Source organism: Callorhinus ursinus, unplaced genomic scaffold, assembly GCF_003265705.2.
Source record: "Callorhinus ursinus isolate GAN/ISIS: 27379988/994484 unplaced genomic scaffold, GSC_fseal_2.0 scaffold6, whole genome shotgun sequence".
NCBI classification, from domain to species: Eukaryota; Metazoa; Chordata; class Mammalia; order Carnivora; family Otariidae; genus Callorhinus; species Callorhinus ursinus.
Genome location: NW_027397068.1, coordinates 40,318,760 through 40,336,256, shown reverse-complemented (window position 1 = coordinate 40,336,256; position 17,497 = coordinate 40,318,760). Strand labels below are relative to the sequence as shown.

The window sequence follows — 17,497 nt, the reverse complement described above, 5'->3', positions numbered from 1 at the left end:
CTCTCTCTCCCTCTCCCTCTGCCCCCCCCCCCCCCCCCCCCCCCCCCGTGCACACAAGCCCTCTCTCTCCCTCAAATAAAAAAAAAAATCTTAAAAAAAAAAAAAAAAGGAGATTGTGTTCCTCCCTCTGAGCCCTGGGGAACCATAAACACTTCTAAGTCACATAATAAAAGTGTGCATAAGATGCATTGTCGGCAAATAGAGACTGATGTGAAGGAGTATTGTTAGAAGGCTATTAAAAATGGAAGTTCTGTAAGCAAATCCACCGTAAGAGTGATATGCTGATCACAGAATTTATATGTAAATGCAACATACCCAAGAAGAACTTCTTATTTAAAAAGGAAGGAAAAAGGTAGAAGGACTTACAATGAGAACTCATTATAAAGTTTAAGGACTTAGATCATCAGATATAAAGATTGATTACAAAGTTTTAGGTATTAAGATAGTGTGGCATTCTTCAAGGATAGACAGAATAATAGAATAAAATAGAGATTCCAGAAATAGACACATACATATGGTCTTTGATTTGTGAAAAGGGCAAAGCTGGTGATGTGATCACTGAACCATTGCTGGTGATCTTGGAGGATTCTGAGAGGAAACACCAGAAAACTAGGTATTGACATTGATGGGAAGATTGTTGATCATGGAAAAAAACAGATGGGGCTTATAATAATTTGTGACAAAATTCTAAGATTATTAAATAAGTGACTTCAAGTTATGGTTTCTTCCCTTGAATTTTGTATTTAAATATTGTCATACAGATAAATTGAAAAAACAGTGTATAACCTCCATTTGATTTCAACAATTGGTAACAGCTATATTTACTCTCTCTCTGTAAACATACACACAGTTTTTGTCAATCATTTGAAAGGAAGCTTCTGATACCATAACACTTCACATCAAATAGTTCAGCATGTATTTAAGAACTACATTCCTCTTTATATCCATAATACCATTGTATTTCCACAACATTTTTTTTTTTGCACATTGCAATTCTCAGATAATTCCCCCTTTCCCTTAAAGTACAGCTTTTAGAAATTCCTTTGGGAAATTAGTGGGTTTTGTATGTCTGAAAAGATCTATTTTATCCTCATCTTGGTACACTATTCTAGGTTGAAGTCACCTTCTACAAGCACTTCAAAATACTAACCTACTTTATTCCATTTTTGCTGTTAAGACGGTTGTTGAATATAATAATTTTATGTGGCAACTTGGCTGAACCATAGGGTGCCCAGTATTTGTTTAAACAATATTCTGGGTGTGTCTGTGAGGGTGTTTCTGGAATTAACATTTGGATCAATGGACTAAGTAAAGAAGATTGCCTTCTCCAAACCACTGAAGTCCTCAATATAATAGAAGACTAAGGAAGGAAGAATTTGCCCTCTCTGCCTGACTGTCTCACAGCTGGGGCACCAGTCTCTCCTCTGCCTTCAGATTCAGACTGGGACTGGAACTTAAATCATCGCTCTTCTGCTTCTAAGGCCCTCAGACTTGGAAGGGAACTATACCATTGTCTCTCCTGGGTCTCCAGCTTACTGACTACAGATCTTGGAATTTCTCAATCTCCATAATAGCATGAGCCAATTATTTATAATAAACATATACCCTATTGGTTCTGTTTTTCTAGAGAACCCTGATTAATACACTGATGGTATAATTGTCATACTTGGTGGTTTGTGGAGTCTTTTTTTCTGGCTAATTTTGAGGGTTTATCTCTTTGGTGTTCTGAAATGTCATACAAGGTGCCTAGGTACCTTTTTGTTTAACCTTCTCAAGATTTGTTAATATTCCTGAATTTAAGACTCACCAATTCTGGAAAATTCTCAGGTGGTATTTATTTAAATATTACTTTTTTTCTTTATTATTTCTTTGGGAATTCCAATTAGACACATGAGGTAGACACTCTATTAACTATGTCTCTCAACCTTTCATAGTTTCCCTTTCTTTTGTTTCTCTGTGTTATATTCTGCATGTATTCAATTTTTTTTTAAAGATTTTATTTATTTTTCAACAGAGAGAGACAGCGAGAGAGGGAACACAAGCAAGGGGAGTGGGAGAGGGAGAAGCAGGCTTCCCACTGAGCGGGGAGCCCGATGCGGGACTCGATCCCAGGACCCTGGGATCATGACCTGAGCCAAAGGCAGACACTTAACGACTGAGCCACCCAGGCACCCGTATTCTGCATGTACTCAGATCTATCTTCCCATTCACTAGTTATCTCTTCATCTGTGTCTAATCTGCTACATAAACTACATATCAAGTTTTAATTTATATTTTCCATTTCTAGACAATCTGTTTTGCTCTTTTTCAAGTCTGCTTCACTGTATTATAGTATTTTGTTCTTTATTTATAACTTAAATACCCACATTTATCTTTTCAAATATATGAAGTCTATTTTTTAAAATTCTGTATGAATAATCCTAATATCTGAATTCTTTATACTGTGATTATGTTATTTGTTTCTGTATAATCTATCTCATGGTGGCTTATTTCCTTGCATGTTTTATGATTTATGGTTGTAAACTTATATTTTTTAAAACTTTTTCCTTGAAATAACCTGAGACCCTAATTAAAGTGTTTTCCTTTATATAGGCTCTGAATTTGCCTCTACTGGGGTCCGGGAGCACTACTAAATTGGTTAGCTTTAAATTCTCAGCATGAAATTTTTCACACTACAAAGTTGCAAACCTGTGTGATTTCCGCTTATAATAAATGATCAGGAGAATTTCCTCCCCTTTTCCACCTAAGTCAAGGACAAGACTGGCAAGTATCCTCACTGTCTTCCTCTGAAGGTTAGGGTTTTGCCACATTATCCTTGGACTGAGCATGTCATTCTTCAAAAGCCTAAGCCTTATGCTGGGGACCCAATTTGATTTTCCAATTTGAGTGGTTCCTAAGTTTCTTTCCTTGTCCCCAGAACATGGCTTTTTAAAACAGAAATTGTGAATTACTGGGAACTCAGAGAAGTGAGTACACCACTCACATGCCCCTAGATTTGTGATTTCTCATTGTTCTGGGCTTATGAAGAATTCTCTTATTTGCCAACATGAGCATTAATTTTAAAAATTTTTATAAAGGGGGCACCTGGGAGGCTCAGTCAGTTAAATGTCTAATTCTTGATTTTGGTTCTGGTCATGATCTCAGGGTCGTGAGCTCAAGCTCTGCATAGGGCTCCATGATGGGCATGGAGTCTGCTTAAGAGTCTCTCTCTCTCTCTCTCTCTCTCTCTCTCCTTCGGCCCCTCCCCCCAATGCATGTGTGCACATGCTCTCTCTAAATAAATAAATAAATAAAATCTTAAAAAAATTTTTTTGAAAATATATCCTACATTGTAGAATGTTGTGTACTAGGGCTTTCTAAAGGACATTAAGTCTTCCATTATTTTATAAAAAGAAGTTCTAGTTAAGTTTCAATAATTTTTTTTAAATAATGCTCACTGTCTTGTTTCATGGTATAGTGGTGGAGACAAAGGGGTTTTGTTTTATATTTATATTTTAAGTGATCTCTACATCCAACATGGTGCTCAGACTTACAACCCTGTGATTTAGAGTTGGATTCTCTATGAACTAAGCCAGCCAGGTGCCCCTCAATAATTTTTTATACAAGTAACAGCAAGATATTCATTTTACTCAGTCAAAAAAACAGATGTGCAATGATGTAAATGCATTATTCTTTAACAGAACTTATTTTAACTCACAGATCCCCATTTTTCCTTCAGAGAAGAAAATAGTTTTGTGATTTCAAGTATAATCATTCACCTCCACATTAAAATTTATTCTCTCTGGGGTAAATTTCCAACCAACTCACAATCATACACAGAATTCATTTCTCCATGTGGTGTAAGGCCTAAAATTAAGGTTTAATATTATATGCTGCTTTGACATCTGGGAGGGCTTTCAAATGGCCTAAATATAAGTTTCCTTCCCCACTCTGTTCTCATGGATAAGGTATGCTAGCCAAACAAAGGGACCAGGCACAGTTCCTACTTATCCTTAAGTTGTGGTTTTTGCAAGCCTGTGGAATTATTCAAACAAACCAATCATATCATCTTGTAAGAACCAGGAGGCACCACACACTCATGTTACTACAAAGTTTGCCTCCTATATTCTCCTTGGTTGTTCACTCTGTTCCTAAGTGCAATCCCTATGAAGCCCTGCATGGCCTTCAGTACCCTTCTTCCTGAGCTATAAATATATGTGACTAAAAATTTGCTGTCAATCTCATCTGTTCAGTGGCAAGTGCTGAATGTTTAGCTATTCCCATAGCCCCAGGGCAGGAATCTCTCCCTTACCAAGGGGGTGAATAAGAGGCATTAGAAACCACTGTGTCCCAAACCACATGATAAGCTCCACCGTGACTGAGGACACCTGGTCAGCCTTAATAAATTGCTCTTGGTTAACTAATCTGATTCTGTGATATGGTAAGGCTGCCTGAGATGGAACAGCTAATTGCTGGCAGGCTTGGGCTATGTCCTGTGTGATACTCTGTTGTATTTACCAGGTGTTGCCATCACTTTCCACCCTAAAACTCTCTTGCCCCCAAGATGAGAATTGTTATTTCACTGTATCCTGCTATAACCTGGTGATGTCAGGTTTAGTCTGTTTGGCAGGTGGTCTCTGCTTACCAAGGATCAGCTTACGTCACCCTGTCTGCCTGGTGACTATCAGCAACTGCTTGGGGAAGCTATACAGACATTGTAATTGTGCACCTCTGGGACAGGCCCACAGATAGCCTTTTGTGAGGTTTGTGGAAAGAAAGGAGATCACCACCCTGTAGAGGATTGAGCATAGCATCCCAGTTGTTCATGCAAGGGTAGTGACCTTGCTGGTTTCCTGTGCCGTTGCTTCCCTTGCCACTGTTGCTTGCGCTCTCCTGACCCTCAGGAGTATCGAGGTGCACATCCATCGTGGCCCGTGGCCCAGGGGCTGGTGAAAAAAAAAGGTAGGGGGAGGAAGGAACATTGGTACTCAACTGCTCTCCCAAAACAAAACTCATAGCCAGTGTACCTAGGCTTTGCTCAGTATTGCTGCCTACCAGCACACCAAAGGGCTAGTCTTGCAATCATTGGCCTTATGGTCTCTGTCTAAGCCATAGACAAAATGACTTTACTGGATATGGACCTTGATCCCAGGAAGACTGGCATTCCCTGGACGAAGAGGCAACCCCCTACAAAGGAGGCTACCAAGGTCCTGAAACTTTCCCCATAAATACCTAGAAGGTCTGCAGTACAGGTGATTGTGCAGACAGAAACTGAAGGCTGCAACTTTGTGTGGCTAAAAACCTAAAATACTTTCAGCGATTTTGAACAGAGAGGAAAAAAAAAAAAAAAAAAAGGAAGTCCACATGACAGAAGAGGTGGGGCCACAGCAGAAGAGGGTTCTGATCCAACAAGTCTGGTGGTAGGCCCACAACTCTTCCACAGCACCACTCTGCTCACCATGTCTCCATTGCAACAAACATCCTAATCCTCAACAAAACACCCATGGCACCCTTGTGGCATCATGAAGGGGTTAATTCAAATGGAACATAAGCCCATGGTCTATAAACCAGCTATTGCTATTGGGGATACTCCCAACCATGATGATACTGATTTGAGGTTCTCTGGGGGAAGAAACTTATAAATATGATAGGAGTGGAGAGCACCATTCCCCACCCCCACCTCAAGTATATCCAGTCACCAAACAACAATAACAAGATAAATAAAAAAAGAAAAGAAAGTATGAACCCTGAACACAGGAAGAGAAAACCAACAAGAAACAACTTAAAACAAAGGCCTATAATTTGACCTAACTGGAAATCCAAAATTTACTGAAACGTATATATAGCAAAAGATAAAAGGACACTGATTGTCTTGTGTGCCTCTATAATCTAGATTCTGAATTAATTTTTTTAAAGATTTATTTATTTATTTAAGAGAGATAAAGGTGAGGGAGGGGCAGAAGGAGAGAATCTTTAAGCAGACCCCCTGCTTAGCGTGGAGTCCAACATGGGTTTTGATCCCATGACCCATGAGATCATGACCTGAACTGAAACCAAGAGTTAGATACTTAAATGACCGAGCCACCCAGGCATCCCTGAATTAATTTTAATATCTGCAGAAATTCACCAATTGATCTTAGCGAATACTAAGGCTAAAATTACAGTTATACCTTGAATCACACTAAAGGTAAACATGGCATCCCTTATAATGAGGGATTTACTTAAGGGAGTTACTGAATATAAGGTAGAAGACAAATAGGTATGACTCTCCTTAACTATAGGAACTTTTGTCTAGCTTAAATTCCCTATGGTTATAGCACTCATTGCCCTAAAATATCCCATAGTGAGCATGGACACTCTTACCCAATAAAAAATAAATGAAAATTACTGGCTTAACAAAATAAGAACTCACGACCCATCCCCCACTCCCTACCCCCCCAACCCCATTAAATAGTTAACATGACTCAATGTAATTTAAAACAATGTCCTCAAGGATTAAAACCTTGTTATTTAAAAGGTAAGGAGTGACTTCTTCCCTGACCCCACTGCTATTCCATTTAACAGCTTTATTTGGCCTGTTCCTTAAATCTGGAACAAATGAATGGTGGCCTATAGTGGATTGCCGCAACTGTAATGCCATGGTCCCGTCCCATTAAGGTCTCTACACCCAACGACCTAATTACTGAAATTGCTGACTCCATCCAATCAGCATTGGGCTCTATGTTCAGCGAGGAGTCCACTTGGGATTCTCTCACTCCCTCTCTCCCTCTCTCCCTGCCCCTCCCCACTCTTGTGCTCTGTAAATAAATAAATAAAATCTTTAAAAAGAATAAAAAGAAACAGGTATTGACCATCTCAGCACTCACATGGTTAAGACAACTTCAACATTTTTAGTCCCTTTTGGGTTCTGGAGGTAACATATTCTTCAATTACAAATTTTACTTAACGTCACTAATGTTGTTATTAACAAATTAGCCCACCTTGAAAGGGGATCCCACCAATAAAAGGCTCTAAAAATCTGTCCAAATTGAAATCAACAAGCACTCCAGTTTGTACCCTCAGAAACCTCTTCACCATAAGAGGCTTCAGTAACCATCTTTCATGGCTCCTAGAGTTTCTGGACCACCTATGCTGGCCATAACTTGCCCATGGACTTCTGATGCAAGAAATTGCCTTTCTTGGCTTCGCACTATATACCATTAGAATAGCAATTACTGGCCATATAGTGGGTTTTTCTGGAAATAAAGCTCTCACAAACCTTGAGCCTGTGACCCTTTGTACCTGGCTAGCCGTTACGCCTTGAGTTATTAAAGCAGCACCCCAAAAGCTCAGCATAGCTTCTGAGCCTTCCTTGCTACTGGATAAAGTCAAACCTGGGCCCTCTGATATGATCCACCCGCAGAGGGGGTGGCTCTTCAGTTTCTCGACAGATGTCACAGTGCTGGTGGAGGCCATGCCTTTCCCAGAGCCTTCAGCTACTTGGGGGGCCCGTTAGAATCAAATAAATGACTAGCAGTGGGAGTTCATACATTTTACTGTTGATATCATCACAATCATACATGATGGGACTCAGTGGAGAGCTGCTGTTTTTCATCCCTTAACCAGGATGTCGCTGATAAAGGAGAAAACCTAAGGGTCAGCATGATTGGCACACTTTAGGCGATAACAATTGGTCCCATCTGTACATTTTTGTACATTGCCCAAGAGTTGCCTCCTTTGGGGTAAAGAACTCTGGGAATCTCTTCACAGAACCCAAAATAAAAATCAAGGTAACAGAATTCTCTACACATACTAAGACTACAATACAAAGCTTCACTAGGATACCCCTTATCCCCTTTGGAGCTCTAGATACACTAATAGTGACCAAAGCACTCATTTCACTTGTCAGAATACACAATACTGTACCTCTGAAACAAACAATACATTATATGTTAAAAAAAAGAAGAAGAAGAAGAAGATAGCAGGAGGGGAAGAATGAAGGGGGGGAATCGGAGGGGGAGACAAACCACAAGAGACTATGGACTCTGAGAAACAAACTGAGGGTTCTAGAGGGGAGGAGGGTGGGGAGATGGGTTAGCCTAGTGATGGGTATTAAAGAGGGCACATTCTGCATCGAGCACTGGGTGTTATATGCAAACAATGAATCATGGAACACTACATCAAAAAGTAATGATGTAATGTATGGTGATTAATATAACATAATAATAAAAAAAATACACAATACTGGGATCTTGAAGAAAGCATTCAAACTTTCAGCTCCTCTATAGGCCCCAGGCAGCCAGCCCCAGGCAGCAAGTTTAATTGAGGGTCTATTTAAACCACCCTGTGCCCTTCTTGAGTTCATTTTAGTCTTTCTCCTGCACCCGTCTGGGTGGGGGTCTGGGAACTCCACGTGGCCCATCTGCTGAGGCACTTCTCCTCACCATTGCCTCTCTATCTTCTTAGGGTTCTGCTAAATATGAAGCTTCTTTAAGATGCTATGTTTCCCTGAGAATTAAGTCATAGTTCTGTCTATACTTGGGTTTCCTAACTTCATTCAAATTTCTATTGCTTAATTCCCCTCCAGCTCAACCCAGAGAACTGGGCACCTTCCCAGAGACTCAGATAATACCGAAGACCTTGTCACATCTTGAATTCCTCTCTCACCAGCTAGTGAATGATTCAATTCTCTTCCCAGAAACAAAAACTAACTTTTATGTTGTCATATACTCTTTCCCACTCTAAAGTCTGTTCTCAATTTTCCAGTTACAGATAACTTAAAAAATCCTTTCTCTCAAAAAGTCAGGTTATTTCCAGAGACAACTTCGACTTTCAAGACTATGGCTCTTTGTTCACATTTTAAAAAACTAATGAGGGGTGCCTGGGTGGTCCAGTTGGTCAGTCAGGTTACTCTGTTTTGGCTCAGGTCATGATCGCAGGGTCATGAGATCGAGTTCCGTGTCAGGCTTTCATGCTCAGTGTGGAGTCTGTTTAGGATTCTCTCTCCCTCTCCCTCTACCCCTCCTGCTTATGCTCTCTCTAAAATAAATAAATAAATCTTTAAAAAAACTAATCAGAAACTTAAGTGAACATGTATCATTGCACAACAAACAATGTCTCTGGAAAGCATTAAAGGAAGTGTAAAGGAGTAATTATTTTAATTATCAGCTAGACACATTTAAAACAGCTACTCTTAATTGATCCTTTAGTTACCTAGGTATAATGGATTGCTTTATATACATTATTTTATTTAATCTTTACCACAAATGTTAGAGATACAGGGTCAGGTGAGATAGGGTGGGAATTATACCCATAGTCCAAATGAGACAAACAAAATTGAATCTTTCACATATTAGGAACTTGTTCCAAATTAAGATTTAAGCCTTGTTACATGTGATTCCAAAACATGGTTTTCTGTTTCATTTTATTGCCTCCCTTCTAGATTCATAGACCCTTGTAAGTTTAGAAGAGATTAGATAGCATAGAAATGCCCAGAATTATAGAGTTAGGGACCAGACACCACCTAAAATTCACCTCTATGCCATCTACCATACACATGAATCACCTTATCAAGAATATTTTCTTGATTTTAACCTCATATTCTCCATAGTGTTGAATCAAACTCACAACATTTTGCAAGCAATTCATCTAATATGAAAATTTTCATTCAATTTTGAATCTTAAAAATAAAGATCATTGATTGCAATAATATGCACAACTTTGAATAAAAATTAATTTTTTATTCTCTTTATACTTCTAATTAACTATTATATAATATATATACACATGGTATAATTATATGATCTGTGAACACACACATTCAGATGTCTTAAAATTCTTTCCCAGAGTAAAATGAAAGCAAATTCTTATTGCTGGTGGTATAATCTCTATAATTTAATTACTGTTGTTTTCAGGTTGTTAATTTTACTTTCCAACTTATCTTACATCACAATTACCAGAATTCAATGAAAATAGCAAGAGGTCAATATAAACTTTTATGTGGGGCGCCTGGGTGGCTCAGTTGGTTAGGCGACTGCCTTCGGCTCAGGTCATGATCCTGGAGTCCCGGGATCAAGTCCCGCATCAGGCTCCCTGCTCAGCAGGGAGTCTGCTTCTCCCTCTGACCCTCCCCCCTCTCATGCGCTCTCTCTCTCTCTCATTCTCTCTCTCTCAAATAAATCAATAAAATCTTTGAAAATATATATATAAACTTTTATGTAAAGACCATAAAACTCTTTTTGGGGGTAATTTTAGACTATTTGTTTATTTGTTTATTTTTCCTGTATTCCATCTTTGTGGTTCTAGTTTGCATTTTGTGGAAAGACATTTTCTGATTACAAAGGAGAGGAGGCCCCAATGAATGCAACAAAGGAAATCCACTATTAGACTTCCTGGGGGTAACTGACCATTGACTGCAATGTATTTACCAGGCTTTTTAGTCATTTTTATACAGTAAGACAAATAAATATGCATTTTACTGTAAAATACTGAACTTTCCCCTTGAAAGCTATAACTATGATTTGGTGACCTTCTCCAAGCTGCCCCACCTATATACACCTTGGCTCGAAGATCCTTTAGCTCGGTAGCTGCTAAATGATTAGGCACTCTGTTTCATCCATCTGCCCTAACAGGGACCTCTTTGGAATTTTTTAATAAGCTTTGGATACTTTCTTTTTATAGCTTTGCCAACATAATCATAATGCATCCTGACACCAGGCAGTATAAATTAATTCCTTTTCTGTCTTATGAGCCACTTCACAGAGAAGAAGCAGATTTTTCACCTTAACACTTGATTAAATTGTGGAAAAAAGACGACCAAAAAATAGGTCTCTGGGAAAACTGTATCTCACTTATGCCAGCCCAGAGACTAAAAGTAAATTTAAAGCAAATGAGCTCTTCCTAAGATTTTTTTTTTTTTTTTAAGTCTTGACAGGGGAGAGGGAGAAAAATAGAGGAAGAGACGGGGCAAGGGTATGGTAAAAAGCCTATTTACTTAAAATTAATCTTGTCCCAGATGAACTAGAGCTTCCCAAATTTGCCTGCTTATAAGGCTCACCTGGGTAGTCTGTTAACAATACAAACCACAGCCTCCAATTCAGTGAGTTTGACACCATGTTCATTATAAGCACCCAAGGACATTCATGTTGTCACACAAATTTGGGAATGACTGAATTGGAGTAAAGGTTTGAGATCAGATTCTCTAATAGTGCATTGAAAAAAAATCCCACAAACAAATATAAGTCCATAAATTTTTGGGCTTCAGGGTCTAACAGCATGTATCACCCCAAAGAATGGTTGTTTTAGCAAAGTATACCAACGCACATGCACAACCTTAGAGATGTATTCATCCAATTTCCAAGGTTATTGCAAATTTTCTTGTAGTAGATTAAAAATTAAATTAATCCCAAAATTAACTTTTTCCATAGCTGCTCTATCAGGCTCTATCAGTCATCCCCTGGACTTTTTCACCATTCACTCTAACAGTCAACCCTCAAGTCCACCTCTAAATAAGTTTAATATATTTTTCATGAAAAGTTCTGTGTGGGTGACTTGTTTTACCCCTTAGAAGACCCTACCTCCTGGGAGGCAAGAACAAATAGGTTCTACATGTGGACAGTGGATAGTAGTTGTTCAATGAATGCTTTCCAAATGAACCTCACATCAATCTGATTTTGCAATCCACATCATCTGTAGATCCTGTCTGAGCAGATAGGAAGCTTATGTTATCAAACCTAAAAGCACTCTTTGGCATTTCAAGTATTAGTACATTTATACTCTAGGCCTGGCAATATTTCTGAACCAAGAAAGACATTTCAAATCAACCTGCCACCCTGATCCATTTCACATTAGATTTCTTTTTTTTTTTAAGATTTTATTTATTTATTTGAGAGAGAGAGAGAGCACAAGCAGGGGGAGTGGCAGAGCAGAGGGAGAAGCAGACTCCTTACTGAGTGAAGATCCCAGTGCAGGACTCAATCCCAGGACTCTGGGATCATGACTGGGGCCAGATGCAGACACTTAACCAACTGAGCCACCCAGGCGCCCCAATTTCACATCAGATTTCTCATTGTTATCCTTTGACATTTGATCAAGGATGCTGAAGAATTTTGGTATAGAAAAATTCCCCCAAGTCCATCATAATTAAAATAACCGAAGAAAATACTAAAAAGCTGACTCATTTGCAATAATCTGAAAATTAGTGTATCTATAGACAGTTCTAAATATCTTCACTAGCAGGGGAAGCCAAGGAGGAAGGAAGCATGGAAACATGGATACATTAGATATAGCAGAAACAATTGCTCACCAAAGCTTGTTTACCTTAGAAAGTCAGCCTGAGGGACCAGAACATTCTGGATGATATTGATCAAGATATCTTTGGGTCTTTCAAATAGATTGTAAAAAAAAAATGGACTAAGGAAAAGGCAAGGTTGAAGAAGATTTCACTTAATTCAACTAATATTTGGAGAGCATCATGTATAGATGTGCATCTTTTGAATTAAAAAATCAGAAACAATCTTTTGAGATGTGATGAATGTAAAACAGCTGTTTGTAAGAGGACAAATACTGAGAATGAATATATGAAGACAGTGAAGTAAGGGAAACAAACATTACATGATTACATTAAAACACATTTAGCAAAACATAGGCACTTACTCATTCACTTATTCATTCACAGAAATATGTTGTACGTGTGGTTCCCTACAAGAAAAACTCCAAAGTCTTAGACCAAAGAAGCAAATCGTTAATGGTGGCACTTCTGCAAATTAGCTAATAGAAAAGAAGTGTTATTTGGGAAAGATGGGGGAAAGACTTTCCTGAATTATCAGCATTTTGTCTTCTGCCCATGTTTAAGGTTGGGGCAAGGAGGTTGGAGTTGCATCTGTGTTTTTAGCAGCACCAATTGCATAACATCGGGCAGATTCCTCAACCTCTTTCAGCCTCAGTTTCCCTTGACCCTGTCTTGTTATGTTTCCTCAATGAGTAAATCCCTTCATTTTCCATTTGCAGTGAGGACAGTAGAACCTAGATCTTTAGAGTTTTCTTTAATTAAGTAGCTTTTAGCTGTCACCACTTTCACTCCTCTTAGCTTCACACAATTCTGCTGAAACCCACTAAACTTCCTAATCACTCATCAAAAATAACCAGAAACTAAAGAGGAAAGTAGTCATTAAACCATATTCTAGGGCACCTGGGTGGCTCAGTCGTTAAGCATCTGCCTTCGGCTCAGGTCATGATCCCAGGGTCCTGGGATCAAGTCCCACATCGGGCTCCCTGCTCAGCAGGAAGCCTGCTTCTCCCTCTCCCACTCCCCCTGCTTGTGTTCCCTCTCTCACTGTGTGTCTCTGTCAAATAAATAAAATCTTTAAAAAAGAAATTTAAAAAAAAACCATATTCTAAGCATTTATAAACCAATTTGTTTCACTTTTAAGACCTGTGGACTAAATGCATTTATTGCAATAACCTCAAAATTTGGAATTTTTTGAGCTAGATGGAATAACTTTACTAAAAATATATTTTACTTGTACTAAAAAGTGTGAGCTTAAAGAAAAACTAATCACTATGTACACGATAGCTCTTGTTTCATTTGAATGAGGAATGTTCTTGTTCAAGTCACTCTTGTGTCACCGGGAGACTGTCCCTGGGTCTTTTAGTCTCAGAAGAGATGACTCAAGTTCTAAGCTACATACTCCACCCTGGAGTAGTAAGGTTTCTGAAAACCATGAAGCCTTGCATGTTGGGGACTGCAGGACAGTGACAATAATCATGCCTCACATTGTGTGGAGAGGAATATTCTGGCATTTTCAGAAGCCCTGTTAGGAAATAATGAAAACAATAGATGTTCATGGTTTGTTTGTTTTTTTTGCTTACCTGTGTGTGTGATTTTCCCCAGCAAATCATCCATGAGACATGGAGGGAAAGCAGAGCTGCCTATCTTCTGTTAACTTACATAGTCTTCATTTTTTATCTTTTTATTTTATTTTATTTTATTTTAAAGATTTTATTTATTTATTTGACCCAGGCACCCCTAGTCTTCATATTTTAAAATATTAATTGCCAAAATTAAAATTCAAACCTGTTTCCCAGTAAATTCTTTATCAGAAGGCTTTCTGTAGTCTGAAAACATCATGTTTCTTTGATGTGTTTTTAATTTAAGCTAGCCCAGTCATAACAGAATATTTTCACTGAGTATTTTTTTTCCATAGGCACTTACTCAACTGAGGCCAAGTTGAGTGGCCATTTTGCCGCTAGTTAATGCATGCAGTAAACTCTTTGGAGTCTAAGAATCTTCTTCTTCTTTTAATACCTTCTGTAATTTGCCTCGGGATTTATCTGGGAAACATATATTGAGATATTCTCATCTTTGTTTCTCATATACATAGTAGTAATTATAACTGTAAATAGAATTTTTGGTCTTCTTAAAATTGCATTTTTAAAATATTATCTGCACTCTGACACAGTCTCTTCCTTTAAATTATTTTAGTGGTAACTCTCATTTTTAAAATTAAGGGTCATGATGGAAACATATGATTCAACCCCTAATTCTATCACCATCTATAACTGGGAGCAAGTGACTAATTTTTCATAACACTTTTTAATGACCTGTGAAGTTCAGTAGCTGAGTGAAAATTAATAAGTGTGTTTTCTGCTTTTAAGGATATATAGAAATATTTCAATAGGCTAATTTTAAAAATTGAGATGTAAGATTTGCACAAGGCACTCAAATGTCTATCTGACCTTGACCATAGCACACCTAATCCAGTTTATTTTCCTATTTTACAATGTCTTTTTTTTTAAGACTTTATTTATTTGAGAGAGAGAGAGAGACAGCACGAGCAGGGAGAGAGGCAGAGGGAGCAGAGCAGGGAGCCTGATGTGGGGCTCAATTCCAGGACCCTAGGATCAGGATCTGAGCCGAAGGCAGATGCTTAACTGACTAAGCCACCGAGATGACCCCTATTTTACAATTTCATAGAGTTGATGCAAAGCCAAACTAATCAATGCTACCGAAAACAGTCAAGAGAAAAACAAAACAATAGACATTCCATAAGTAACTTGGAGATATCTGAGAGTTTTGGAGCTAGAAGGAGCTTTAGTCATCAGCAAATAATAAAAAAAAAATTAAATTAACAAGAAAGGAATCCTGATTTCAAAGATGAGAAAAAGGAGACCAGATTGCTGGTATGACAGAGATCTCATTAATTTCAGAATCAAGTCTAGACAGCATGTCACTGGACATCTGGGCCGGTATTTATCCCACCATAATGATGGTTTCTAATTTTCTCAAGGATAAAACCATTTTGTAAACATCAGATCACCTATGGACATGGTGGATGTAATTTGCAATAGGAAAAGACCAAGCCTTTGGGTGTGTGTGGGAGAGGAAGGCAGACCTTTTGCTACACCTTTCTAGGAAGGTCATGCCTTCAAGTGCTTAGGGGAAGGTTTCTGATTCTAAAGTCTCTTAGGGAAAGACATGTCCATATGCTGACCCTGTGCCGTGCTTAGAAGTCAATCTATGTTCTTCTAAGGCTTTGTGAAAATAATCATTCACCCCTTTGATGGGAGAGCCCTCTTGCTTGGGAGTAGATTGTTGGGGTAGAGGCTCATTAAATACTACTACTTGGGAATGATAATATTCAGACAATAACAGTTACTTATTGTTGTAATTTTAAAGTTGTATTCACTGGGCTCTGAATTGCATAACAACTTCTAGGATGTAAAATCACAACATGTACTGATTTCTTTATGTGCAGGGAGAGGGATTCTAGCCTAGGGTCCAGGGAGGCAAGACAATATTGAAGCAACTTTGCCTGTGGAAGGAGAGTAGAAACCTGAAACAAGGCTGGACACTAAGGACACAGCCAACCAGTAGGGACCCCCTCCATAAATGGGCATAATTAATGGACTCTAGTAGTAAATGATGTTGAATATCTAATGCTAGGTTTCCCATCTCTGCACTATAATTCTCACATATTATCCTCCAGTCTTGGGTAAAGTTTACTATGCACCACAACCATCTTAATGATATCTTTGCTTTGGGCAACAAAGAGAGGACCCTGAGGACAATCCTAGTCTGATTTCAACTAGAGAGAGTTGCAGCAGCATCAAAAAAGTTGTAGGAAACAGCAGAAAGTGGTGATCAGAAAGACCAGAGCAGGGCGCCTGGGTAGCTCAGTTGGTTAGGCGACTGCCTTCGGCTCAGGTCATGATCCTGGAGTCCCGGGATCGAGCCCTGCATCAGGCTCCCTGCTCAGCAAGGAGTTTGCTTCTCTCTCTGACCCTCTTCCCTCTTGTGCTCTCTATCTCTCATTCTCTCTCTCTCTCAAATAAATAAATAAAATCTTAAAAAAAAAAAAAAAAGAAAGACCAGAGCATCAGAGGAGAAAAGTGAAGGTAGCACTCAGGATGGAGTCCTGGAATCTGAAGATTCTCAGAAATAGTAGGTGTGGGGAAAAAATGGTTTGTACATCCTGTAGTATGGCAGATACAACTTGTTCATTGAGATTTAATGGAAAATGATGCCTCAAGGATTGAAGAATTTAGATATCTGACTGAGAAAATACATAACAGATGAAAAGGTACTATGAAATAAATATTTCAAAGCAACAAATTCTCATTTTTATAACAACAATCTATATACATTTGGAAAATGGTAATATATATGGTATATGACAGTATTTATTTAGACACATATGCATACATGGTTTGTGGACCCCTCTAATAATTCTGTAGAATCCTAGGAGACCAGGATCCCCATGTTGGTAAATGCTGGACTATATCATAAATCGTCGCCCTAGTGGCCAACAACCTGTCTCCTGTAACAACTGGAACTTTAATCTCTAATATGTAAGCTTTCTTCCACCTACCTTTAATTCACCCCTTCCTCCATGTAGAATTACAGGCTATTCAAGCTAAAGAACTTTGTTGAGCTCATGTAATCTAATCCTTTCAGTTGGCTCTCCGAGATTGAATAGCCAATGTTCATAGACAGTTCCGGGGGGTCTCAGCAGTGTTATCCGTAGAATAGATTGCAAAAATCTCTTATGCTAGATTCCATCCCAATCCAGGCCAATCATTTGTTCAGTCTGAGTCCTGGTAGCCTATTTTGAGCCCTGAAAGCCCACCACCACTTGAGGGCCAAGGGCTCACATTAGTGGCATTCTTCACTAGGCCTTATCCAAGCCTTATTTGTTAGACTATGATCGTCACGTGGCAAAGAATCATTCTTGTGTGAAAAAAGTAAAATGTCACTCCTGAAAATTCCAAATTATTTTCCGCAAGCTTGGGATGGAAAAGTCTCATTTAATTAGCAAGTGCAATAAAGATGTGACATTTACAAACTAATTGTAACACATTTCCATTCTTCATTGGTACACTGAATGATGACATATTGTTCTTTTATAGTTGCCATTTCCAAGTTTTAATTGCTTTGGTTTAATTGGTTTAATCCAAAAAATGTCAATTCAGTAATTACCACTATGCTGTTGGAATTAGCTTCATTTATCGTGCAAAAGAACATTGACTTCAGAAAGGGAAA

The 17,497-nt window shown here is 38.6% G+C and overlaps 1 protein-coding gene across 10 annotated transcripts in view; it reads right to left on the bottom strand.

Annotated features, from left to right (window-relative positions):
• PKIB (cAMP-dependent protein kinase inhibitor beta) overlaps positions 1-17,497 on the bottom strand; it is a 142,017-nt gene that overhangs the window by 18,414 nt on the left and 106,106 nt on the right. For 5 of the 10 annotated variants that reach the window (XM_073893858.1, XM_073893856.1, XM_073893859.1 and 2 more), the window contains exon 4: positions 4,821-4,925. The exons of the other annotated variants lie outside the window; for them this stretch is intronic. In XM_073893858.1, the coding sequence (XP_073749959.1) occupies positions 4,821-4,905 (85 nt within the window). In that variant the 5' untranslated portion in view covers positions 4,906-4,925. The remainder of the gene's footprint in view (positions 1-4,820; positions 4,926-17,497) is intronic. 10 annotated transcript variants of the gene reach the window in all.